Source organism: Ceratotherium simum, chromosome 3, assembly GCF_057802395.1.
Source record: "Ceratotherium simum simum isolate JZ-2026a chromosome 3, ASM5780239v1, whole genome shotgun sequence".
In the NCBI taxonomy this organism is placed as follows: domain Eukaryota; kingdom Metazoa; phylum Chordata; class Mammalia; order Perissodactyla; family Rhinocerotidae; genus Ceratotherium; species Ceratotherium simum.
Genome location: NC_141902.1, coordinates 56,858,629 through 56,885,535, shown reverse-complemented (window position 1 = coordinate 56,885,535; position 26,907 = coordinate 56,858,629). Strand labels below are relative to the sequence as shown.

Genomic DNA, 26,907 nt, shown 5'->3' with positions numbered 1-26,907 from the left:
GTTGGCTTCATAAAACAGGGGCTTAAGGTGGCAGACCTCCTCTGGTTCCGCCGTGGCTGCTGCCATTTGGCCCTGGAGAGCCAGGTGCCCATAGTCACTGGTCATTTGTGAAGCCAGTCCTCCCAACTCCTCCGGGTTAGTAACCGACTTAGTCATCTGGAAAAAGAAAACAAGCAAGACACAAACACACACAGAGAAAAGCATGAGAACCATGTGTTAATACCACTGGAAGCCAAAGGGTTTCATTCACTTTGAAGCTCTTGACTTGCATTTGGGGCTGGACACTAGAGAGGGCAGTTCAAGCGAAGCCCATGCTGCATCACGCACAACAGGCCAGGCCCCCCCCTCAGGCCAGAAGGTCCTGGCCGGGCCAGTGGGGAACATGCTAGGTTCAGGCCGTGCAGCGTGGAGGCTGGGCCCTCAGGGTCCACTCTGGGAGGTGAGAGTGGCAGCCACAGCCAGCCCTATCCTGTGGGTCACCAGAAGAGTTCCCCAGGGAACCACAAGGGGGCGCAAGCCCCATGCAGTGTACACCTCTGGTCACACACTTCTGCAAAGAGCTGGTCTGGTCACTGGGAACCCAGAAGCAGGTCCCACACCGGCAAGAGAGGGCATGAGGACAGGGCTGTTAAGGAAATCATGACTGAGAAATGATGGATAAGCCAAATGTTTTGGAGGAAGAAATTTAGAGAGATTTGTAGTAAATTTGCGCCAAAGAATGACAAGGTTTCAGCCACAAATGTAGTTGAGAGTATTCTGTAGCCTAAATGGTCAAGTTCTACCTTTTTACCTCCTGCTTCATAGAAAAACTTACCTCGATTTATGCTACCTAGCTAACATGCTAATTTCTCGTTGTTCCTCTTCCTCTGACAAAAATGCCTCAATTCTCACAACAGCAGTTTTAACTTGCCACTGATATCCTTGTTCCTCTTGGGTAAGAGGCTTCCCTCCTGCCCACCTCTTCTCTCACTCTGGATAACAATACTTTCTCTCTCTTTGTGGCATCTGAAGACCTCGATTTTACAGGGCTTAAAAACAAGACATTTTAAATGACTCCACATTCACTGAGGCTGGATGGGAAAGTGCAGCCGTCTAAGGCATGTTTACCAGGAAATGTCACAGGCTTTCAGGCCAAGGCGTGGGTTCCCCAGGAACAAACGCTGAACCCCAAGAGAGCAAGGCTGTACCAAGAACTGCTTCATTTGAGCCCTACCACGCAGAGCCCAACAATTCTGGGGCGATCTGAAGTGGTGAAGTGGGACTTGCGCCAACTCAGGGCCCAGGCCAGCTATCCCGGGAGTGGCGATGCAGCCAGAGGCTGAGCTCCTTAAGAGCATGGACGCCAAGGGTCAAGACGGGGTGACCAAGAACCTCGCCCAGGAGATATTCCAGAAACACCACGAGGCCACTCAAAATGTTTTCACCCCCTGCTATGCTGTGCTCCCTGCTCAGAGGAATCGGCACTGGAGGGCTGCCTGATTCGACCCGTGACCTGCCTCTGAGTAGGACCAGCTCGGGCCTGACTCCAGCTTTTCACTGTCACTGAGATGGGCACTGTTCCTACCTCCCTCCCTGGCCCAAATCCTTTTAAACAACAACAAGCCTGGCACAATCACAGAGTTTCTAAGAATGAGCGGCAGCAGCCAGGGAAGGCTTTGTGGTCCAAGCTCAACCTCTAGTGGACACACGACTACATGACAAAACCATCCAGAGGCGCCGGGCCTGATGGGGCAGGAACCACGCAGTGGCTCAGTCTGGTCCCTCCAGCTGGAAAAGCCACTTGATCTCTCAGGCTTATATGGCAGCATGAAAGAGGCATCTTTCAAAATTTTATTCCGTGACATCTGAGCCTTCAAAAGTTAAGAGGAACTTTCTTACTATGTACTCCTATTTGTTCTTTGAGGACATTGTCATCTTGGTAACTTGGTAACATATGAAGATACCATGCACTATCTCTCGATGCCATTTATATCTAAATATCCATATAATACAATTCTGATTGCATTACATTTTAGCAAAAAAAACCAATTATCTCCAAAAGTTACATGCCTTCTGTTGTCAGGGCAATTTTTTTTCTTATATATAACCATGGTGTTTCATTTTGCCTGCAAGACTGGTAATGTCTTATTGTCCAAGTATTATAATTTGATTCCATTAGACAATCTCTGTTCTATCCTTAAATGTCTTCTCTTGTACCGTAACTTTAATCTATAAAAACTCCTCAAGTCCTGTGTGAGATGAACAGGATTTTTTCTTTCTCCTTTCCTCCCGTGTCCTCACGCCCACGTCTCAGTCATCTGAGCCTCTCGCAGCTTCTTCATGAGAAGAGAACTCCAGTGGACTGGGGCGTCTGGACCATGGGCAGCCAGAGACCACAGATGAACAACAGGAACTGGAGCCCAGAAGGAACTAGAAACGTGGACTAGTCTCTCTCCACCAGAGACCCTGGATTTGAAGACTCAGGGGAGGCGGTGGGTAAAAGGGCAACCAACAGTGGGTGGGGCGGCTCTTTTTCTTCTTACCATTTCCTGAGCTGTTACCGCAATGGCTTTGGAGTATTTAACCACAGTCGTCTGATAGTCGACAAATGTTCCCTTTGGTTCTGGAGGCGTGCCTTCATCCAGCTACAGAAGAGAGGAAAAGAACCCAAATATCATCAGAGGCCTGTTGAAGTATGGACTGTATTTATTAGAATTGGGAACTTTGAAAAATGGAGAAGCCCTCAGAGTTTCTTTGGTCCAGAGCCAACAGAATCCCCCATCTTCTGCGATAAGAACTTCCATAGAGGCGTACTCGGGGCACTCGGGGTACACAGGCAAGGGGAGACCCCCTGCCTTGTCTGAGAGGAGGGGGAAGGCTTTCCAGAGGAATGATGTTTCAGCCAAGTCTGACCAGGGGGAGTCTGCTACATATAAAAGGTGAGGAAGGTGTCCCAAGGAGAGGGAATAGCGTTCAAGCATGTGGAGGTTGGCATGAGCTGGACACTTCTAGGGAAGCACAGAATGGCACAAGATGAGCTGGGAGTGGAGGCAGAATTTATATCACAAAGGGCTTCCCTAGAAATGATATAGCCCACAGACGTCTACACCCCAGACCCTCATTTCTGATCTAAGTTGGGGAAGAGAAGGAATTGGAAGCACTATGAATAATTTGTCACTGGCCTGACTCCAAATGCAATAGGAATTGAGAGAAGGGTGAGATCACTGTGGGGTAGAAGAGTTGGAGCAAGTGGGACAGTGGCTCTGTCCCTTGAAGGGTTGGGGACATATTGGTTCAGAAGACTTGTATTCGAGACCTGGTTCCAGGGCTTGTGGATGGGGCTCAAGCTGGTTGCTTAAACTCTCTGAGTCTCACGTCCTTCACTGGAAACTTCCAAGCATCAGAAGGTTGTAGTAAAGATCAACTGAGCCTATACCTGGTCAAGAGAGGAGATGATGACCACGATAATGAAGATGATGATGATAATAATGATGATAATGTCAATGATGATTATGATGAAGAAAAAGGCAACCCATCTTCACCACCATCATCATCGTTACTGTCACCATTGGTTGCTGAATGATATTCCAGTTGGGGAGACAAGGTGAATAGAAGTGAACACAGGAAGAGTGAGTATAGTGAACAGCAGGGGGCTGTTGAGAGTGGTGGAAATGAAGCTGGATCTGTTTGACAAAGAACCTTGGAATCATAAAGAAATGGTGGGATGTGGGGTAGGCAAGGACATATTTGAGAAGATTTCCCTGGCAGCTCTCTGACAGTCTGCAGTCTAGGAAGAGACTGGGGGCCAAGAGGACAATGAGGAAAGTGTTAGATGGAGTTGACAGTAAGAGCAACCCATCGTGAGCAGGCACAAGCTACAACGTGACTTGAAGGAAGGAAGGTATCATTGTGGCCTAACGTGTGATATGGCTGCACATCCGGGATGTAATTTTCATCAAACCATCAACACAAACTCCAGGCTGGACTTTTTTTCCATTTCTTTATCAGGGAGATAGATGTTGCTAAATATCTCCATGACATGATGGGGGCCCTGCTGGTCAAATGAAGATTGAGTTACGGACTCATACACTCAGTGCAAATTGACTGGGCATCTTCTAAGTGCCAGACGCTGTGCTGGGAGCCTTCATGTGAGATGTGGTGTAACTAACCGCAAACACGCCGGGATGCTGGATCTAGAGAACACAGTGGCCACCAGCCACCATGACAAACCTACCAGTTTGAAGACACTGAGAAAAGTCAGAACAAAGTGGTGAATTTTTAGGATTTCAAACGTATTTAGTTGAAAGAACCATCCATTATCTTGAGATTATGGTCTTCCTACTTTTTTTTTGGTGTTAACGTGACCTTTCTTTTATGAAATAGTAGTGATGTAGAGAGCAGGGTTTTTCTTTGCTTTGTTTCTTTAATTTCCTTCTTTGGCCAAAAAGGAAAAAAAAAAAGCCCCCCAAACAAAAAAGCAAATAAAGAAAGGGTAGTGGGTCACAAAATCCCAAAGATTGAGAACCACTCACCTCACTGAACAAGGAAACCAAGGTTCAGAGAGCTTTAGTGATTTGTCCAATGTCACCCAGAAACCTGATTACTTCATATTAACCCATTGATTCCCAAACCTTCTGATGCTTAGATAGAGAGGAAATCTCAAGGAGAATCTCCATAGCAGGAGCTCCAAAAGCGGCAAGAATTACATCCAAGTTAGAATCAGCTTTAGGTACACTCACCTTTTTTTCTGCTAGTCACTGCCTTTGAGAATTTCAGACAGTGATTCTAACACTGTATCAGCGTTTTAACCAAATAACCTAAATGCAGATAGAAAATGACAGATTTCTAATGCATTGCTGCTTGGGTGCTCAAAGGACCTGAAATATCACTTAATACAAAGTGTCCAGTGATGGGCAGGCCAGGTGGGCTGAGCAAAGGGAAAACAGGGAAGAGGCGTTGTGTAGTACCTTGGGTGTCAGGTCAAGATAGATACGAGTTTAGGGGTACCAATGAAACCCCAACTGTATACTTTGCAGAACTGAGGGAAAAAAACCCCATTGTTCCCGGCCTCTGTGCTCATGTTGTTAGCAGTTCCTAATCATTGCTATCGGATAATACCAGACTTCTTTCCCAGCCCTTCCAAGAATCAAGTGTGTCCTGGGCTGAGAGAGCAGCTGTCACACCACTGATGTCAGACAGGACAAGAGCTGCTTCCTTATTGAAAATCCATCACAATATGCAAGGCTCAAAGTCTATCAAAGAAAGGCTTCAGGAATCTGACTTCCACCTTCCAGGGATTTGTGGAACTCTTCCCTATCATTAGAGTGATCAGGAAAAACACCTTCTCCTAAGAAGAAAAAAATTATCATTTGAATTTCTAATTTGTACTGAGAAACCTTGGGTTCCATTATTTAATATCCTTGGTAGACACGTGGCTAAATTTCAAAGCTCTGGTGTTCTGATGTCCTGAAAACCCAAAAAACCCACTGAGACTTATCCAAGGGCCTTGAGAAAGTGGGGAATCTCACTCATTTTCTACCAAACTGACCAGATTTGAAGCATGAGAAGCCCACAGCAGAAATTACTACAGTGCTTTGACGAGGCAAGCCTGGGGGTCTAAAGGAGCCCCAGCATCCCAGCCCAGCTTGTGACTTTCTCACAAGGGGAAAGAGCAGGATCCTCTCCAGTCATACTTCCCTACTGATCCCGCTCAACTGATGGGTCACTAGAGGAGAAACGACTCATATGTTATCTTCTATGTCCATTGCCTACAAGGGTTCCTTAAGGGCTTTTACACATACTATTTCAGTGGTTTCTGCATCTGGCTAGAAATCTGAACCATGGGGAGATTTTAAAAATAACAACAGAGATTCCTAGCTCCACTGCAGAGATTTCAATTGATCAGGGCTGGGGTAGGGCCTAGGAATGTGCATTCTAAAATGCTCCCAGTGATTCCAAAGTAGCTATTCCAAAGACCAGTGTTTGGGAAGCACTTCATTATTTCATCTTGGAGTTTGCTCCCCACAACAACTTTATGAGGTAGACACGGGAGCTCAATAATTACTTCCATTTTATAAGTGAGGGAACCGACATTACCTCCTCCATCTCCACTGCTCCCCCTGTGTTAAAATGGAAGGAAGGGTGTGCAACTGGCTTACAAGAGTAATGAATGAATAATATGTTGGACATGTGATAGCACATCTGTACGTTAACCAGAACCCTCAAGAAAAGAGGAGGCTTGTCGGTATCAGCCTTGACCAACAGCTCCTTAGAGAAAAGCACTGGGGGACCGAGTCTGAGGGGAACGGAGGAGGAAATGGGGTCGAGGAGCGAAGGAGAGCGTCGGGGAGCCCAGGCCCACCTTGCTCATGGCTTCTGCGATGGCGTCCACCATGCCTCCCACTAACCCCACTTCACTGGCAGCTTCATTCAGCGTCACCATGATGTCATCCACGGCCTCCTTCATGAGCTGGGCGGCCTCTGTGATGGCATCGTGGGTGTGCTGCGCCTAGGGTGGGAAGGGGGAAAGAGAAGTGTGAAATGTTTCCATCAGCAGAAGAAAAGGGTACTCAGTGTCTCAAGAATCACTTCACTTCTTTTAAGAATAACCTTAAAAAACAGAATACAAAACTATATCCCCATTATGGAGCAGAGCAATAAATTCTATATTTTTCCTCTCCTTTATTATGTGTGTACATGTGTTTGCAAAATAAATAAAATCAGAAAGATAAACAGAAAGAGAAAAAAGATCTCTTTTTACAATCAAAAGAGAAAATAAAACTAAAATACCAAACAGCATCTTACGACATGACTAATTTTATATTACTATGTTTTGGGTGATAGAAAGAGAACGCCACAAATTCCCAAATATACAAGTTGACAGATTTAATTTAAAAAAAACTAATAAAAAGGAAAAATGTATTCACAACAAATGCACTTCTTTTCAAAGTTGCCCAACACCCTACAGTTCCCTTTCTACAAATAAGATTGGATTATGGAAATATAGGTACATACAGGAGAGAGAAGTCTGCAGAAGGCCTAACAGGCTTTGATTACACTGCCATGAGGTTAGAGGGATGAATGAGGAAAGTTCTCCAGGGACAGACGCTCTTGCAGGCAAAGCCCCAGCTCTCACGAGCCCCCCTAGACAGGACCTTGGAGATGCTTTAGTGACTGCAGGCGTTTCACACCTGTGTCAAGCACAGAGTAGGCACTGACTAAAGGAATGAATGAAAGGATGAAACAATGGCAGTGCCGGGCTCCCTAAAAAACACCTCAAGTGGTAGCAAGATGCAGGGGAAATAGCCAAGGTCCTGGGGTCAGAAGAAGCTGGGTTCCAGTTCTGGCTCCACTGCTGATTAGCTATATGGTCCTGGGCTTGGCTTCCTAAGCAAGATGGGAAAAATTATAACAACGCTATGCAGTAGAATTCTGATGAGATGATGGGGGTGCAGGCTCCTTATCATTTATAATAAGAGCAGTCTAGTAGGGGCCTGTGCCCTTACCTGGGAAATCTGACCTAATGCCAGGTAGTCAGTGTCAGAATCGCATCGCACCAGGCGCTGGGTGCACCCATGCACTGGTCATGGTTGCCCCGAGACACCTCAGGGGGAGATGACCCTTCCAAAAGGCCCAAGGAATTGCATCTTTACTTTGGTAGATGAGAAGGTAAGGAAGCTAGTGAGAGATGGTAAACGATAATTATTTTGAGTGATTAAATGCAAGAGAATAATTCCAAGAAGTGGCTATGTGAGCCAGAGGTACTGGCTCTGTCTGTGGAATTGAAAAACCACGGGAACCAAGAAGAGGGCTTCCAAAATGACATCTGACAAGATGTGAAACATGTTGATCACGGATGGTTATCTTTGAGGCAACTGCGTCAGGATGCAAACCCCAACCCCAACCCTAACCCACTACCACTAAAATTACTTCAGTAGATAACAACGACAAATAAGCTAGAGGAACAGAGATTTCCTGACTCTACCAGACCAGTGACCACCTTCTCTATTTCTCAGGCCCTCCATGGGGCAGGGAGGCAGCCTCCCTCTCTAGACTTATTTCTTCTCCTCCCCAGCAGAGTCCTGGCTGCCACCCGGCTGGCCTCATCACAGCTCCACCCTCTGACCCTCTGCCTGCAGACTGGTTCTGTTCACCCCCTCCCTTATCCCCTCCATCCAAATCCTAGCCCTCTTTCAAGGCCCAGCCTAAATACCACCTCCTCTGAGAAGCCTTCCTTGGATGATTTTGTCCTCATCCTGTCATCGACTTCCCTTTGGACCCCCACAGTGCTGAAAAGCAACTCTGGAGTCAGAGAGTCATCAAGAGGTGAAGGCCTCAAAGAAAGAATGTGGGGGAAGCGCCACCACCTGACTTCTGAGGTTAGGTAACGGAGAATGATACAGCTTCTCCTGGTTCTCTCTCAGGACATGTGCTTTGAAGTTCTCAGCCTCCAGGTGAGAAGGCTGGTATCTTGAGGCTGTATGCTGGGCAGACTGAATGGTGAGACCACACAGAGGCAGAAAGGGGTGCCCATGGAGCCCTAGCTGTTCCAGCCCCCAAATGTCTGAGTGATTTCAGCTCAGGCACCAGACCCGGGAGTGACTAGCCTTCAGGTCATTCAAGGCCCAGCCACCATCTGGCGGCAACGGCAGGAGGAACTGAGTGAGAACTACCCGGCTGAGCTCAGCGGACCTGCAGATCCACCAGAGAAAATACAAATGGTGTTGTTTTGCCTCACTAAGTTTTACAATGGCTTGTTTGTGGCAAGAGCTAACCAGAACAGCACCTAAGAAGGGCTCCTAACCCAGCCCTGGGCTCAGAGAAGACTTCTCAGAGATGTCCAGGCTGAAGCTGAGACCTGGAGGAAAAACCAAGTCTCCAGCAGAGCTGACGGGTGAGGAAGGGGGAAAACAGGGAGCCTTCCAGGCAGAGGACACAGCCTGTGCAAAGGGCCAGAGGCAAGAAGGAATACGGACTGTGAAGATTAGGTGAAACACTGTATGTCAAGTGTCTGGTACGGTGCCTGGGACACAGCTCCTGCCCCCTGCCATTCTCTCTCAACCAACCCCAGTCCCGTCTCTCCAACTAGACTGTGTGCTCCACAAACAATTTATTCTGTTTCCCTCTGGAAGCACGGTGTTCACAGGAAATCAAGGGTTTAATAAAGACACCAGGTGGAGCTAAGGTAATGGTGAGACTCAGTCATTTTTATCTTCAGGGATATTTTTTACAAGGATAACCTTCACAGGCTGTTGGTGCCAATTTCTCCTCTGGGGAGGCTCATTTAGAAATAAATGGAACCATCTGTTTTTATGCAGCGAAACAGGCATGGGTGGCAGAGCTGAGGGCAGAGATGTGGCCTAGGGGGAGTCAGAACAGGACCTGGCCCGCCGTCCCTCCCCGCCCCAGAGCCGTTGACTGGGCTCACTCAGGCTGCGATGACAGGCTCTAGCTCTTCTGACTGGACCAAGGACACCTGACGACATTCATGCGGATGCTGGCAAATATCAGGGGCTAGCGTGTACTTTATACAACACAAGAGCCAACCTGTGGGCTCAATGTGACTTTCATACCAGTTTTAAACTCTCTGTTCCAGTATCTCGGGTAAGGTATTTTAGCATTTTACAGACAACCCTTCATCCTAGGTGACAGACAGGGAAACAGGAATAACAATAAATATCAAACCACATAACACCAACAATAGCCAAGAGAGCTACTAGCATTTCTGAGGGACTCCTCTGCGCCAGGAACCGCACTCATCGCCCTTGTGCACCTCTCCTCTCACCCTCATGGCCCACTGGAAGGTGGGAATTGGATGATTGTCCTGCCAGGGACCCCTCTGACAGTCGCAACCTGAAAACGGAAGCTTATACACTAGAGCTTACAGACCTGATGGATGACAACTGCCCCTAACCAGCCGGCCATCTGCTGAATCTATGCCACTGGTCAAAAGGAAAATGAGCATATGACCAGATCAGGTCAAATTTATCAGCACTGATGAAAAAATAAACGTTGATGTAGGGAATATGCCATCTACAAGGGGAGGTTTCAGCTTGTCCCCCCAAACAGAGCTCTTTAAACAAGGTGAAGCCACCCAGGTACCACGCAGCAAAGGCGAGGGGCCCCAGGACCTGCTACCACTCGTAAAGTTGGCCAGGCCCCTCACTCAACGCCCTCCTCTGCATTTCAGCATCAACCTGGTCCTGGCTCTCTCAGCAATCTCTCTCATTGTGGGCTCTACACTTGCCCGTGAACTTGTTGCCAGTTCACAGCTCCCAAATTTGCTCCTTGGAGCGCCCCAAGGCCTAGCTTGCATATGTCTTCCAACTCCTGGTAGTTTGCCACCAGAGGAGCTGCAACCCTGGAATCTCACCCAGTGATGAACAGTCCAATATTTGGCTGATCTATGTCTCAGGTTCCTGGGAGGGAGCTTTTAAGCCTTTAGCATTCCCTGTGATCACAGGAGTGTCTCTCTCTTATTCATGGTGGGCCCTTTGGACCACACATTAGTTTATGCTAACAAGGTGACTTATCGTGGCCCGTAGGTAGTTTCAGGATACTGGAAAGACCAACCGTGTGATTAGAGGGTTAGGGCTTTGAGAAACATAATATCAGCCTGACCTCCGACCTCTGGGGAGATGAGGGGGTTAGAGATTGAATCGTTGGTCATATGACTGAACTCAATCAATCAAGCCAACATAATGAAATCCCAGTAAAGACTCTGGATAGAGAAGCTGAAGTGAGCTTCCCTGGTTGGTGATGCACAGGAATAAGCTGGGACCGTGACACGTCCTGAGGACATGATGTTTCACGTTTGGGACTCTCCAAACCTCACCCTCTAGGTCTCTGCTTTTGGCTGGTTTGTTTCCTTTATAATAAAACTATAAAGGTAAATAGAACAATTTCCTGAGTTTCGTGAGCTGTTCTAGCAAATTATCGAACCTGAAGGGTAGTGAGAGCCCTTGAATTTGTAGCCAGTTGGTTAGAGTGAGGGTGGCCTCACTCATAACCCTGGAGCTTATGGCTGATGCCTGAATTGAGGGCAGTCTGGAAGGGGCCTGTGCCCTTACCTGGGAAATCTGACCTAATGCCAGGCAGTTAGTGTCAGAATCGCATCGCACCAGGCGCTGGGTGCACCCATGCAGTGGCCATGAGTGCCCTGGTGCACCTCAGGAGATGACCCTTCCAAAGGGCCCAAGGAATTGCACCTTTACTTTGGTAGATGAGAAGGTAAGGAAGGCAGTGAGAGATGGTAAACAATAATTCCTTTTGAGTGATTACATGAAAGAGAAGAATTCCAAGAAGAGGCTGTGTGAGCCATAGGTACTGGCTCTGTCTGTGGAATTGAAAAGCCCTAGGAATCAAGAAGCGTTCTTCCAAAACGACATCTGATGAGACGTGAAATATGTTGACCACAGACGGTTGTCCTGAGGCAACTGTGTCAGGATGCACAGCTCTCTCTCTCAGGGACGCGAAGGAGTAAGCTGGTAATTTAGGTTGATTGCTCATTTCACGGCACAGAGAAGGTAAAACACAAAATGTGCAGGTTGCTTTATTTTGATGATGGAAGTCTGAAAGGCGACATCTCTGTACATAACCCTCCAGAGAGAGCATCTCATACAAACATGCTCTCATTTATAAAAAAGGTAAAATGTGACGTATTTCTCTAAATCTCACTTAGAATGAGGTGACTCTTGGTGGCACAAAAATGTCAGCAATTCTGTACATTCATATGAAATGAAAATAAAGTACACATTTTTGGGGAGAAGTGAGAGCTGCTTGCCAAGTATCTGCTCTCCCACATGGGCACAGGAAGGCCTAAGAAGCAAATTCGGGGGGTGGCAGCAGTAAATCACAAAACTGCTCTCTGAACTCCTGGGAAAACGTAAAGGACATTTTCTCCACACCGGGGCACCAAAAGTCCAAAAACACATCCTTGCTCTTGCCTGTCCCAGAAATGAATTACCTTTCCATCTGTTCACACTGAGGAATTCTCTAGAAGGTCTACTCTCCTTCGCTCCACATGTTTAAGTTTTACAGATCCTTAAAGGGTCAGCTCAGAGCCTGTGAGGCCTCCTCCACTTACTCCAGGCCTCACCCAGGGCCCTTTCCTCTAACTCCAAAGGCAAACTTCGTCTTTCTCACACAGCCTCACCCAAATCACATGTGTAGGCTCCTGAGCACACCAGTTTCAGACACCCAGAGACACAGGAGGCTCTCAATTAAGACAGGCTTCAACAAGCAACAGCAATCCGGTGAGGAGTCAGCAGGCTCAAACATGAGGTCGTTATTTTAGGGGCTCCTTGTTACTGCTCCTCACAGCACAACATGGGAGAAAAATCAGACTCCGTTCTTTTTTTGGAAACATGTCTGAAGCTTATTTCCAAGGGAGCCTCATTTCTTCATTACAGTGCTTCAACTACAAAGCCCAGTAACACAGGCACAGACATCACAGGAGTTTGGAAAATGGAAGAAGGCTACGGGGGGCAGCTTTCAACTTCAGTAGAAGGGAAAAAACCAACTAATAATGAGAACTGCCCGACAGTGGACAGGGCTATGTATTTGCGGGAGTGTTGCAGGCAGAGGCTGCAGAGGTGCCCTTCAAGGGGGATGGAGGAGGGACCTGGGTGGGGTAGGGGTGAGTGCAGAAGGGAGCTCGGGGGGTACAGAGTGAGCATAGACGGGGCTCAGTGGGGCGAGGGTGAAGCTACACAGCAAATGCCTTGTAACCACATGATTCATTAACATCAGGCTCTGGGGCTGTCACATTTTTTTTTTTGAACACTTACTGTGTCAGGTGCTTTTCTCATTTAATCTCTAAACTACCCCAGAAAGGTATCCATTATTAACCTCATCATTTAGATGAGGAAACAAAGAAGTGAAGTAATTTGCTAGCAAGAGGCAGAGCTGGGATTTGAATCCAATTATGTTGGACCCCAAAGCCTGTCCTATTTTTCACCAAATCAAAGGCACTGATAACCATTTAACCACATTTTAATAATACTTCTTCTGCAAACAGTGATATACAACATCTAACATACACATATGTACATCATCTAACACATAGCAAATAACACCTAGTAAATATCTGCTGAAAGAATAGCACCCGAGGTGATTAAGTCTATGTATTAGGCCTCTGAGGAAAGGGCCTAGAGGTCAACCTGGAATGTCCCAGGCATCCTTTGTGACAAGCCTGTCAGAGTGTGCAAACAGAGCACAGGTTGAACGATATCAGTGGGGGGACAGATGTAAACACTGTCTTGCCTTCACTCATCACAGGTCTTAGTTCATCGCCCAACGCTTTAAGTCATTCACTGAAAACTATTCCACACTGCTCTCCAGCCACCACTTCGAAGCAAAGCAAGTCATTATAAAGCTTATAAAGTCAGTGCTGACTACAAATGCTCCCAACCATGATGTTCCTTGGTATAAAATACAATTCTAGGAGGAGCTCTGAACTTATAGTCGAAGTAGATGTGTTAATATCTTAAAAATCTAGAGAACTCCTAATTTGAATTATTCTGCTGGGAATGAAACCCTCTGAGGTAGGGGTGAAGACACGTGGAAGTAAATAGCCCTGGAGAAAAGACAACGCAGAACTGGGTCCAAAGGCGAGTCCTGCCTGCTCCAGTTTGGGGAGGGTGCAAAGGAGGCTGGCCCCAATCTGGGGCACCTATCACTAATTTGTCACAGTCAAAAGGGCGTCCTTGTTCTTCTTGTTCTATCCCACCACTTCAGCAACTAGACCTTTTTTTTCTAGAAGACTCAGAACAACTTGAGGACAGCGGCTGGCTCTCAATATTTTTAGCATCCCCAGAATTAGGCTCTTAATAGTTGCCAGAAATATGAATGAAAACTTCAACATAGAAAATGCAAGTCTAAGACATTATTCATGCTGCTACCAGAATGGTGTTTCTAAACTATGGGTGGGTTGTGTCATTCCCCACAGCTTACAATAAAGCCCAAACTCAGTGTGGAAGAGGAGACCTGTCACGACAGAGCCCAGTCTATCCTCCTGTCCCGTTGTCCCCACACTCTGCATGTTCCACATACATCAGACTGAGAGCTCTTTTCGAAAGATATCACAAGCCTTTTATAACGATATGCATATGCTGTCCCCTATTCCTAGCATGCCTCTAGTCACACTTGTGTGCTGGTTAATTTCCTTTTTTGAGACCAACCAGACAGACATCCCCTCTTCTCTGCAGCTTTCCTTGACCCCTCTCCAGCCCTTGCTTTGGGCGGTCGGCCTGTGTTGCCATAGGGCTCAGGCTCAGTCCACATACACCTTTCCTGTGATCTTGGACAACTTACCTAAGCAGTCTGTTTCCACATCTGTACAATGGGAACCTTTGTATATCACAGAATTTTTATGAATATTAAATAAGACGAAGATAATAAAGTATAATAGATGAATCCGCACTCAGTAACTGTTAGTCTGAGATTACTACTTTGTGATTCTGACTTAATCTAGAGTCTCTTCTGCTGTACCACGCTACCAATTTGAAGACCTTAGAAATACAACAAAACATGATAAAAAAAAATATATATATATATATAATATGGATTTCTACAGCTTATAGGTAAGTATCCTACACAAATCTTCCCAGTCTGTGTTCCCTCCAGTCAGTCCGGATTAGGTGAGGACCCATTAAGATCAGATTGATCACGTGGCAGCATCTGCTAGAAGGTACCAGTAACAGGAGGAGCCTCCAATCTCCTTTCCAGGTACCAGAACCCTGAGGAAACTTAAGGCCCATGATGGTTTCACAAGTAAACAATCAACCTGACACAAATTCCATCCCTGAGAGAAAATGACACGCTGTTGTCCTTTTTGGCCACTTTCAGTAGCTGAGTGACACATTAGGTGGAAGAAATGTTCCACTTGCAAATTAGTAAGGGAGATTTTCATATTAAACTACCATCCCCAAGGCAATAGTAACACATGCCATGGGTGACCTGGCACTGTGTTTTGCTTTGAACTTGAGTCCCAGGAATGGAAACGACATTCACTGGGAAACAATAGAGCTTTGCTTTCTGCAAGCCGGGCGTCAACACTGAGCAGCTGCCCGGCAGGTATTAGTTTTCATTTCTGTAATAACACACAATATGTTTTTCTTTCCCAAGGATACTTGCCTACACATTCTGTCATGGAAAAAATAACTTATAAATGTGCCTTAATTATATATATTTCTTGTTTTTCCTCTTAAAGATCCCTGGGAAGGCCAACAGAAGATTATTTCCCATCTTTCAGTGGGAAATCAAATGCCACCAACCAAGAACTGGAGGTGTCTTCCCTGGAGGGACTCGATACTGAGGAATGCGTGACGGCTTCTCAGTGGTCCTAAGGAGTCCCCAGCATCCTTAACTGTACCTTGGGGTTCCCTCCACCTTCTTTGGCTGCATACAACATCTGCAGGGCAGACTCTGCGAGCGTCTTGGTCTGGTCCAGCACCGTCATCTGTTGCTGATGGTCCAGAATCTTGGAGGCGACACCAACGGCAGCTAAGATCAAGGGCTCAAAGTAGCTCGCCAGCTGTGTCACCTTTCAAGACAAAAAAGCCACCAATGCATCACGTAAATACCTGTGTCTGCTTTAGGGAGCCTGCTGGTGGGGAGGGGGCCAGGACAGGGATGGGATGACTCACAGGGAGAGGCAGATCTGCTGAACTTTACTTTTGTCTGTCTTATTCTATTATACAATCCAGGATCAGGAATTGTAGTCACCATGTTACCCATCAGATCCTCAGACCTTATTCATTGCTCTACTTCACATTTGAAAGTACTTGCTAATTAATGAACTCTTGCCTGGATTTTACTTCCTCTAGGGAGCTCTTCCCCTCCTCTCTCATCATGGCAGAAGTGCTAAGAAATCCACTCATCCAGAGTAAGGCATGAGAACTTTACAAATGTTAATTTCACAAATAGAAAAGCTTTTGAAAGAACCAAAGACGAGTGTCTCACAAACTCAGAAGGAAGGGGGATAGGAGAGAGGCAAGGGAGCAGGGCAGTTGAGAAAAGCAGCCTGAGAGTAAAGTCCCCCTCAAAAGCTTTTTAGGAAAGCTCCCCTCTGCCCTGAACATTTTGACCAAACTGTGGATTTGAAATAAAAGCAAAAATGATTTCACATCAGCCTAGATGTTCTTTTTATGTTTAGCCCAACCTGGGAGAACAAAAAAGCCTATCGAGACAGCTAAGCACTGTTCCAGAACAGGCCCACCTCCAGTAGGGTAACACCATCGAAGGCACACGTACGTTCACCAGCTGGGTGCTGCAGGGCTGCATGTCACAAACGTTTATTGGGTGCCTCCCAGAGGCCAGGCTTTCTGCTAAATGCTGACCATGCATTTCCTCATCTAATCTCTACACCATGTATGAGGCAGATCCAAATGAAGACACTGAGGCTTAGGCAGGGGAAGTAGCCGGCTCAACCTCGTGCAGCTGAGAGGTGGAGCTGAGACAGGAACCGGACGTCCCACTGCACAGCCCAGGCTTTCAACTACACTCGACTGTCCGCTACTTTGTATTTTTATTCCAGTTCTGCTATGGTTGTAATATTGGATTTTAGAAGTTTATTGTTTGGCATTTGTATGTTGCTTTGTAAAGTATTTAAAATATAGTCTGAGAATAATACAGTGATATCCATCTACCTAGCACCCAGAATATCAAATTTTGACATTTTGCTGTACTTGCTTCAGGTGCCATCACCTACTCCCACCCAGATAAAACACCGTGACATGATCACACTTTTCCATTCAGCTCATTTTGTGTGGCAATTAATGGCTAAATTATGTCCAACAAGTGTCTTTAAGTTCAAACCTTTAGCCAGCAAGTCCCTTGATGCCTCTTCCCCGTCATGTGGAGGAAGAATGAGTGTGAGGGGGACGTAGGCAGGAAGCCCCTTCACATGTGCAGCGGCAGTCACTGGGTCAGAAACAAAGCTGGGGGCAGGGGTTTGTGGAGGGGGTGGTGGTTGGGGCAAAGTGGGGGTCCAAAATATTCAAGATTATTAAGAGCTAATAGTGAGACAAAAGTATCAGCCAGCAATAGACATAGTTTTACTTTTTTATCCCCGATTACAGTTATCTTACAGATAGGTTTCAAAGCACTTGAACAGGGCTGCTGCTGGCCCTCATGATGCTTTGTGTGAATTTTAATGGGGCTCCCCATCCTCTGGGCAGATACGCTTGATGCTAAGGCACATGACTTGGGTGGATTTGGGCAAAACACCTTTGTGTAAGGCCCAGCCTGCACAATCCCAGGCGGCGGCCCTACACATTTGTATTGGATTTCATCCTCTCCCCGACGAAGGGCACTGGTGTCGCTACCAAAGGGAACAGTGCACTGATGGGCCGTCAGCAGTCAGGGCTCAGGGCTCAGGATGGGTCCTGTATCTACTAAAGGAGTCCAAATGTTTAATGCATTAGAATCTGACATGTTTTCTGGATGAGTTTTATTATCTTTAAAAGTACATTTCGCCAGTGCTACTGTAAAACGTCAAAGGCTGCTGTGTGCCGACAACAATGAAGCACAACTAACCTGGCGTCCGACTGCCTCACGGAGGCAGGATGGCTGGGTGACAGAGAGAGCGAGCTCTAGCTGCAGAGCTACTGGATTGGAATCCTGCCAATTCCTTCTTGAGAAATCATAGGCAAGTTGCTTCCTATTACTAAACTTAAGTTTCCTCCTCTGTCAAGTGGGGAGTAATAATAGCACTAAGCTCTTAGAGACTGTTAAGAGGATTAAATTAGCGCACAGAAAAGCCCTGAGCACATGCCTGCCATGTGTAGGCACTCAATAAATGCTGCCTGCCGTTATTCTTCACATATTGTGGGCAAAGGGCTTTGAAGGGATGTGCTTTTTCCTGCATTTAGGGAGCTCAGCAAGGACTCTAACACCTTCTGTTCTTGAGAGACACGACAGGTCAGGAAACATGCTCGCCTGGGTTAGCAGAGAAGTTAAAATAACACAGAATTTCGAGTATTTGGTGCACGATGTTGATTCCCTAGGCCTAGGGTGGCAGAGTCGGTTGAATGCTGGCTGCAAAAAAGCTATGTCCATGTCCAAATCCCTGGACCCTGTGACTGTGATCCTACTGGGAAAAAGGGGTCTTTGCAGATGTATTTAAGGATCTTATGATGAGATCATCCTAGATTACTCAGGTGGGCCCCAAATCTGATAACAAGTATCCTTATAAGAGACAGAAGAAGGGAAGAGGGACAGAAAAGCAGGAGACCATGTGACTAAGGAGGCAGGGATTGGCAGGAAACAGTCGAGGAATGCCCAGAGTCACCAGGAGCTGGAAGAGGCAAAGATTCTCCCCTAGAGTCTCCAGAAAGAGTCTCACCCTGCCAACACCTTGATTTTGGACTTTTGGCCTCCAGAACTCAGAGAGATTGGATTTTTATTGCTTTAAACCACCGAGCTGTAGGAATCTGTCACAGCAGCTGTGGGGAAACTGACACAGGTGGGGTCTGAGAATCTGCATTCATCCCTCCCAGTGATGCTGCAGCGGCTGACCTGGGCCCCCCTGAGCACCGTAACAAAGCACTGGGACCATGTGGGTATCAACTCAGTCCACAACACCTCTGGAGAGAGGGCTCCTAGGCTGCCTTTGTCCAGAAGTCCCTTTTAGGAAGTGAGACTGGTTTAGCCAAAGGGCCAAGAGTAAACGGATAACTCAAGTGACATAACTATATTATTTTTCTTTTGATGCCACCCTCTGACACAGGTATTAATCTTCCACCCTAACAGCATATCTGCAGAGACAAGGATGCTGTCCTAGAAGTCTAGAAATATTTTCTCACGAAATTCCTACTGGAATCAAAAGTAACTGCTAAAACGAAGTCTGGCTTCTCTGCCAAACTCAGTTTCCCCACAGTGGGCACACAGGCAGCAGCTCCAGCCTCCAGGCCAGTCCCCCAGCCTCCCAAACCTCTTCATACAGGTGAATGAGCCCTTTTCTTATGATAAAGGAACTCAGTTGAGAAATGAAGTTTGCCACACTTGAAAAGGCAGAGAGAAACTAGCCATTTTCAATCTCAAAAACTTCTCCTTAGAACCAGCAGGAAGCTTAGTACGCCCTTAAGCTGTTCTGTAATTTGAAAAAGCAAGAATATTGATTTTCTAAAATCGACACCTGCAGAGAAGATTTTGGTTACTGGATTTCTTGATATCCACATCGATACTGACGGCTGCACTGATAAATGCTGGAAAACCCTGAAGGTTGTTATAAATCCAATTTTTGCCCTCTCTCTGCTGAGGCACAGGCTGCTTGCCAAGGCAACTATCCTTGAAGGATTTGCAAAGTGAACCCCAAACAGGCAAAACATCACTCAGCACTTACAACATGTGGGCCTGAACCCACAGTGAAGGGCTCCTCTGGAGGGGCCACAGAGGGAGGCTGTAATTATCCAGAGTGAAGTTTGTAAGTGTGCTTTGCTTCCTCATGTGTGCAAATAGACACTATATTAGAAGCCACGGAAGAATGATGAACCCCTAAACACACTAGAAGGAGGCTGGCCAGCCAGAGACACAAGATGGCAGACATCAGGCTAGGAACATCAACTCCAGCCTCTGGCTTACCCCAGCCAAGGTCAAGAGCGACAGGTGACTGTAAATGCCTTGTTGGCTGAAAAGTCTGGCCATAACTTCCCTCTAGTTTTCATCTCAACTCCAGATGAAAAGAGATCCTGAAGTGGTCATTTTTGGAGAAGATGCCAGAGGGAGTTGAAAACTGCTATTTTCTGCAGTTTGAGCCAGCATTAAATGCAGGCACAATATCTGGCACCGGGCTTCTAGGAATAACAACAAAATCAATAACCCCCGCCATCTCTCTCTCACACACTCTCAGCAGGATCCCCTCAGTGCACATTACCTTATGTCCCAGCTGAGCTGCTTCTCCTCGAGCCGCCGTGGCAATGGGATCAATAAGGTGCCCGATTTCCTGGACCACCGAAGTTAGCTGCTCCTGCAGGGCCTGATAAGGAGAGAGAGCTGTCAAACTCATTCCACAATGGTTCGCCACATAGCTGCACCGATTTAAAAAGGCCTGTGCGAAAGACAACGGAGGCCACAAGAGATGGATATCAAAATGTCTGGGTGTGCCATCAAGTCACCACTCCACCTGGCCCTTCCCAGGCACCCTCAGCTCCCCTGGGCTAGACCCCACAGCTCCACCCATGAGTGATGCAAGGTACTTCCTACTGGCCTCTCACTCCTGCCAACCACAGCGACAAGTGATGCTACTGGTATCTTTGCTTTGGGTTATTCAGCATAATTACTGGAAATGTGGAACAGCTGTGGCATTCCAAGAAGGGAAGACAACTTTGCCTAAATGGAGAGAGCTAATGGTAGGGTTTGAGGGGACATCCAGGTTGCTGTGTCCTCAGAACTAAAAACCCCTTAAGGGGGGAGGGTAGATGAGAGTGACGTAAAAATGGGATCAGCTCTCTGAAAGCAGCACCATTTCCCAGACAGTGCACTGTGAAAATGTCAGAGGAGATACCCACTGAGCTCAGCTCAGGCTCTCAGTTCACTGCATTTGATGATGTGGATGCTAACATTGAAAATAGCAGCCTCAAGGCACTTCTTCTCAGGTTTGAGAGACAGTTTAGTCTCTCTATCCCAAGGAAGTGAATTCACACTGTAAAGAGAGGGGGCAAGGTATCTTGATGATGCTGAAGTATGAAGGAGATGGGGAATTCCAAGATGGAGATTATTGGCTGGTAGCAGGAAAGATCAGATCCCTTTATAGGAATCTTCTTAAGAGCTTCATTTGATAGATTCAGGATTAATAGATCAGAACACTGGACATTTTAGGTCTGCACATGCCAGCATGGAACAGGACGATTCCTGGCAAAGTGACAATGTCCTGCTCATCAGAAACGAGACTCTGGACTATGCTGCTTTCCCATTGGGCAATGCTGCACACAGGCTGGAGGGCTTTGAACAAGTTTAGTCAATGAAATGAGCAGCCTAAAATGCAAACTTGAAAACAAAACCCTGGGAAGAAAAGGAAACAAGAGACAGAGACAGAGAGATGGAGGCAGGTAGAGAGAAACCTTCAACTTCCAAGGTTCTTATTTTGCTAATTATTATCTTACTACTTATAATGCAATTATAGTCAAAAATGCAAAAATAGTCCAGCAAAGTTATCTTATTACAGATGGCTTGTTAAATTAAATATGGTATAATTAGGGAGCACACGCAGCTAAAAGGGAGGGCTTTTCTTCCTAAGGAGGAAGTCGAGACAGAAGATATGCTTTAGGAGGGGTGGTACAAGGATAGGGTGCCAGGGGGAAGTCCGAGGTGCTGGTCATCTCTGTTTTCTGATCAGGGTGCTAGTTAAAGAGCATGCTCAGTTGGTGGTAATTCATTAAGCGGCACAATTTTCTGTCTACATATTCTACTTTAATAACAGGTTAACAATAATTCTAACATTCCGCACAGGATGAGAATGCTTATTCCTTTTTTCTTTCCTTGGAAATGGGGGAGAGAGGTGAAGCTGGGGTGAAATAGACAGCTCTATTAATAAAAATGAGCAACACCAATTCTGGGCCCACTGCTTCGAGACTGGGGCCAAAGTCCACCGTTGATGAATTCAGTGGCAGTATGGGAAACAGCAGTAAAACCAGACCATCCACATTTATTAAGCACCTTCTGAGTCTCAGGCACTTTCAACAGAGAGAATGAAGTATGAATCTGGGGCCTTTGGACAGGTAATAGAAACAAACTCAAAGGAGCAGAGTAGGAAAATTCTATTCTCAACTTTGAAAAATTGGCAAGAGAGGGCAAAGTGGCTCTGAATTAATAACAGAATGCACAAGGTCCCCCAGAAGTAGATATTGAGTAACTCAGGGCAGAATTCTCTATCTCTGAATAGAAAAAATGCATAGAATTTAATGCTAATTTGCCCATTAGTCAAAAAGTGCATTGATGAAATATGACAGAGAAACATTCAAAATTTACACCCTTAGGTCTGCTCTACTGATGTGTTAAACTGAATATGGTAATCCCACCTTATTGACACACTCTTATCTGACACTGATCATCTTTCCCCCAAATTTCAGCCATGTTTGAACTTTCCACCTCCACCAGTACATGTGTCCCTTAACCAAATTATCATTCTCTAATTAGTATTTGCCCTATCCCATCCAAAAACTTCCCATGCTGGTTCCAGGGGAAGGTGGTCCAATGATGAAACTCGAGCATCAAAAACGTGTTGATTCCATCCCCCATTCCCCAAAGCCTGATGCTGAGATTCTTCAGCACTTCCAGAGGCTTCTGAGATGGCCACAGAGCCCCAGCATACCTCCACAGAGATGTCATCCCTCGTGGCCAAGCTCTGGCTGACAGCCGCCAGCGAGGCCTGCTCGATGTCCCGGATGCAACGATTGATGCCATCAATGGAGTAGTCACACTCCCTCTGTCCAGGGGCCTTGTCTCTGGAAGGAACAGGGGGAGTCAAATACAGGCTCCATGGGGCTCAAGTCCCAAAACCGACTCCAGCATTGGTGGGCCAGAAGCCTGTCTACTCTCTATCCGACTCGATTGCTTTATTTAAGGAGTGAATTTCTGACCTTTGCTTGGCAATGCCTCTCTGTATAGCCCATGCATTTCTTAATTTAACACTTGCGCTAACTCTACTTATTTCTGGTGGGAAGGATATGGTGCTGCCCTCCGTTGCAGGCTGATGCCAGGCAACTGCAAATGAAACAATTTGGATTTGGATTCTCCATTCACTGGCTTAAGCATAGGACCTTTATTTAAAAAAAAAAAAAAAGGTCAGTGCTATTTCCAGCACAAACATTGTATGCCCTCTATGTTGTATACTATTTACAAAGTCCTACACTGTGGTAAGAGTTAAAATATTTAGTGGATTTTTCTTTGCAAGGTATTAAGGAAGTTAACTGTGGTCCTGAGTTTCAAAAGCAATTGAAAAACAAAATATAACTAAGGAAAGGGATGCATTCCATGTTGTGGGGTATCAAGTTTGGTCAACTTCAGAAATATTATATCTACACAGGGGATGTTTTTTCAGCCTTCTACCATCACCAAGGAGATGAGAGATGCCCAGAGTTACTGCGGGACCTAAAATATTCCTTTTGTCTTATTAGCAAAATAAAGTAACCTCAAATCCTGTTAAATAAACAGGGGTGCTCTCTGTCTAAGCTCCTAGGTATAGACAATGTGGTACAATGCTAAGAAGGACTAGGAATAGAGCCATCAGGCTTGGGGATGACCTTGGGAATGTTAACTAAATCCTTTCTGCCTGAACTCTCTCATCAGTAAAATGGAGACAATGGCAGTATCTACCTTACAAGGTTGTTGTGATGAGCAAATAAGGTAATGTAGGTGAAATGCTTGCAACAGTATCTGACATATAATAAGTGCTTAAGTTTGCTATTATTGTTGTGACCAGTGCTACCACTGGTCCAAAAGAGATAAAGAAAAAGAGGATGACAGTGATCAACCACAGTGCTATTAAATGAAAGTCCTGATGGGTTTATTCCCCTACTGCCCCATTCAGATGCAAGCCCCTAGCAATTTCTGAGGCAGAAACCAACCTGATAGATGTGATGAGACTCTTGATAGAGTCAGACACAGTGTGGGAATGTCCGGCTAGCACAGACCATGTGGGCGGGTCTTTGGGGTTGATGGCCAACGAGCGTGCAGTGCGGATGAGGTATGATGAGCTCTCCAGCATGGTCTTGGCTGAGACCAGGATCGGTTCCTGTGCCTGGGAGCCCTGGAATCAAACAGCAGAAGGGTCAAGGGCAGGGCACACAGACTGAGTGAATGAGTTGGGCCCTGGAAGGTCCTGTTCTTTACCAAGTCATTACCTCTGCCCTTTGGAAGGGGGTAGCGAGGGCAGGGAACCATGGAGGCTGACTCATACAGGGCCTGGATGGTAAGAACATGGATCCATGTTTGCTCCTTAAATATTTTCCAGTGTGAAACACACCGACAAAGATTTAGCCCCAAACCTATGCACAGAGATTGTTCTCAACATATAAAGCTAAGGCATTACCTCTTAAAAGATGTGTAGACATTGAGTTTCATTAACTCTGTGCATGTATCATCAACAACAGAAATAGTACCCTACAGGTTGACAGAGCTTTTGGAGTTCTTAACTGTTCATGCTCATTCAGTGCCACACAAAACTAGCCAAAGACTCCCTACCTCAGAGCTGATCTGGGCGGGAACGCTGACAAACTCAGGGTTGGATGCAAATGCTGTCAGGTTCTCCACGGCCTCGATCAAGGGGGCAGTGGCAATGCGACACTTGTTGCGGTTGTCTTCAGAGAAATCCCCATCCAGGGCCTGATGGGAGAAAACATGGGAGACCTCACACCACCGAGAAGTACAAATTACTCCTGCACCACAGTAATCACCTCCCAGTGAAAGAAGGTGGTTTAATGGGAATACTGAAAATGTTTGGTGAATTCATAAACAATAAATAAGAATTGGATTGGAGAGATTGCTGCCATCAAGCAAAGGGGCCCAGATAGCAATTTTAAGAAATAAAGCTGAACATGTGGCTCACAGGAGAGCTGACCTCATGGTATGTCAACTTCCCACTCACATGAGGCAGAAACATAGATTCAAATAGCATCTGGCTTTTCACCCCCTAGGAGCTATGTCCCCAAATCCTGTAGCTGAACCACTTTCTTTTAAGACTCACTTTTAAGACTATAATCCTTGGGCTCTTCCCCTCCATTTTCATTCTGATTAAGGCTATTCCCTCCCAAACTATAAAAACACTTTATATTGTGTAGCACTTTCAACCTTTTCCATGTTTTACCTGGATGTCCTGGAATGAGTGACGGAGGTAGGGCTTGCATGTCCGCCATTTTGAAATGAGCAAAATGGAATCCAATGAGAAGGAACAGACTAGAACTACACCCAACAACGTGGACAAATCTTACAAACATAATATTGATAGAGGCCAGACACAAAAGGGCACCTGCTGTATGATACCATTTGTGCAAAGTACAAAAACAGGTAAAACTAATTGAGAGTTAGCAGTTAGGTCACCCCTTGGAGCAGCTGAGGCTGAAGGAGCAGAAAGGGGGCTTTTGGGGGCTGGCCATTTTCTGTTTCTTGATCTGGTTGTAGTTACCTAGGTGTGTTCAGCTTGAGAAAATTCACTGAGCTCTACACAAATGATGTGTGTTTTTTTGTCTATGTATCTTATTCTTCAACAGTTTTTTTTCTTTTTCAAATTATCAGCAGGTAACACTGGCATTGAATGATCAGTCACAATGCTGATTAATGACCTAGATGCATGAGAATCCAGGAATGTGGCCTGTGATCCATGCCAGGCTGCCTTACAAATGATTAACACTTGGATTCAAGGTTCCCCAACCCTGGACTCCACCTCCCCGAGAACAAGACTGTTAGAACCAACAGCCTGTGACCTAGCAACAGCACCCCAGCCTCCCAGCAAAGGGCTACATTTGAGAAGGCAGTTATGTTTGCAGAAGAATGTAAATTTCCTTGTTAAATGACCAATTAAACTTTTAATTTAACTGTTATAAGCAATACATAAAAGCCAATTTGGACAATTAGTGCACTAATAACCAGAGGCATCAGCATTATGAAACAAACCGGATCTGAGATGGGAGCATTTCTGTTTTTCAATAAGGTAAGAGCAGGCAGGCAGGTCAGCTTAAAGGCTATTTCTAAATAACAAGTACATTCCAATCAAGCCTTGGCAGCTTAGGACAATAATTACACTCCACCACAGTAATATTTTGAAAGGAATTCCCATGAGCCTAGCTAATTTACTGTCTTCTCAAATACTGTGCATGGCTTGCCTCTGCTCATGCTCTTCCCACCAGATAGGCACTGACCTCTCCCTAACCTCACTCATTCTATCATTCTTCTAGGCCACATAGCAGGAGCCTGACAGGAGTGGTCCCAGCACAGGCAAACCAGTGAAGGCAGCAGACGGCAGGAGCGGACTTCGGTGTCAAATGAACTTGTGTCCCAGCTGCACCAGTGGCCAATCACACCCCCTCCGGTTGGGATGATATGGCTCCTAGCCCAATGGGAGATGCTAAACCTCCACTTGGTGCAGCTCAGGCTCAGTTATCTGCTTCTCACCTCTCCACACCCTTCCCATCCCCTTTTCTACTGTCTACAACGCTCCCGGTCTTTTGGGAAGGCAGGCATCTGATGGAGCCACCAACCCTTAGTTGAACTTACTCAAACTGAAAAGATGATTACCCTAGGTAAATCCCAAGGAATGGTTTTCTAATTGTGCAGTTCCATAAACCGCACCAATAGGAGGAAGAAAGGACTTTTTTTTTTTTTGAGCACGAGGCCTAAAGTCACATATCACAGCCCACTGCTATTCACAGGGCAGGACCTTGAATAACATGGAAACGAATGCCAATGCCAAGTTACATCAACCACTTTTTGTCACCTTCAAAAAGGAAAAGCTACTGCCTCTGAAGGAAGCGTTTAGCATCAGAAACGCTGGCTTGCACAGATGCTATTTCACTTCTGAATGCGGCTTCCACTCTGGGGATGGCTGAGCCACCCAAGTAAACTGAACATGCAAATCTGCCCGCTGGTTAAATTTTAAGCAGCTGTGCCAGTTTTCATGTAGACATTCCATGTCACAGAATGTATAGTACACCAGCCATAACAAGGAAAGGGTAAATTCACTTCGCCAAATGCCCAGGCCCCCTCAGGAAAACGGCCCTCTCGACCCCTGGGTTCAGCTCCTCTGAATGTTCTCACTTAGCAAAATCTCACAGGGATCCAAGAGACACAATTTCTGCATATGAACTGAATCAAAGATCCATGGACTTCCGGGGTTAGGAGGGACCTTAAAGATCATTTAATTTCAAATCTCCAATGCTCCAGATGATAAAACCAACACCCAGGAAGTGACAAGCTACGCCAAGGTCATGCCTC

At 46.1% G+C, this 26,907-nt stretch overlaps 1 protein-coding gene across 6 annotated transcripts in view; it reads right to left on the bottom strand.

The window, feature by feature from the left end:
• The window catches only part of TLN2 (talin 2), a 425,009-nt gene that overhangs the window by 63,126 nt on the left and 334,976 nt on the right, over positions 1–26,907 (bottom strand). For all 6 annotated transcript variants that reach the window (XM_087428086.1, XM_087428077.1, XM_087428092.1 and 3 more), the window contains 8 exons: positions 24,163–24,303; positions 23,547–23,728; positions 22,292–22,424; positions 19,856–19,957; positions 15,353–15,523; positions 6,341–6,487; positions 2,523–2,624; positions 37–156 (listed from right to left, as the gene is read on the bottom strand). In XM_087428086.1, coding sequence (XP_087284212.1) covers positions 37–156; positions 2,523–2,624; positions 6,341–6,487; positions 15,353–15,523; positions 19,856–19,957; positions 22,292–22,424; positions 23,547–23,728; positions 24,163–24,303 — 1,098 coding nt within the window. The remainder of the gene's footprint in view (positions 1–36; positions 157–2,522; positions 2,625–6,340; positions 6,488–15,352; positions 15,524–19,855; positions 19,958–22,291; positions 22,425–23,546; positions 23,729–24,162; positions 24,304–26,907) is intronic.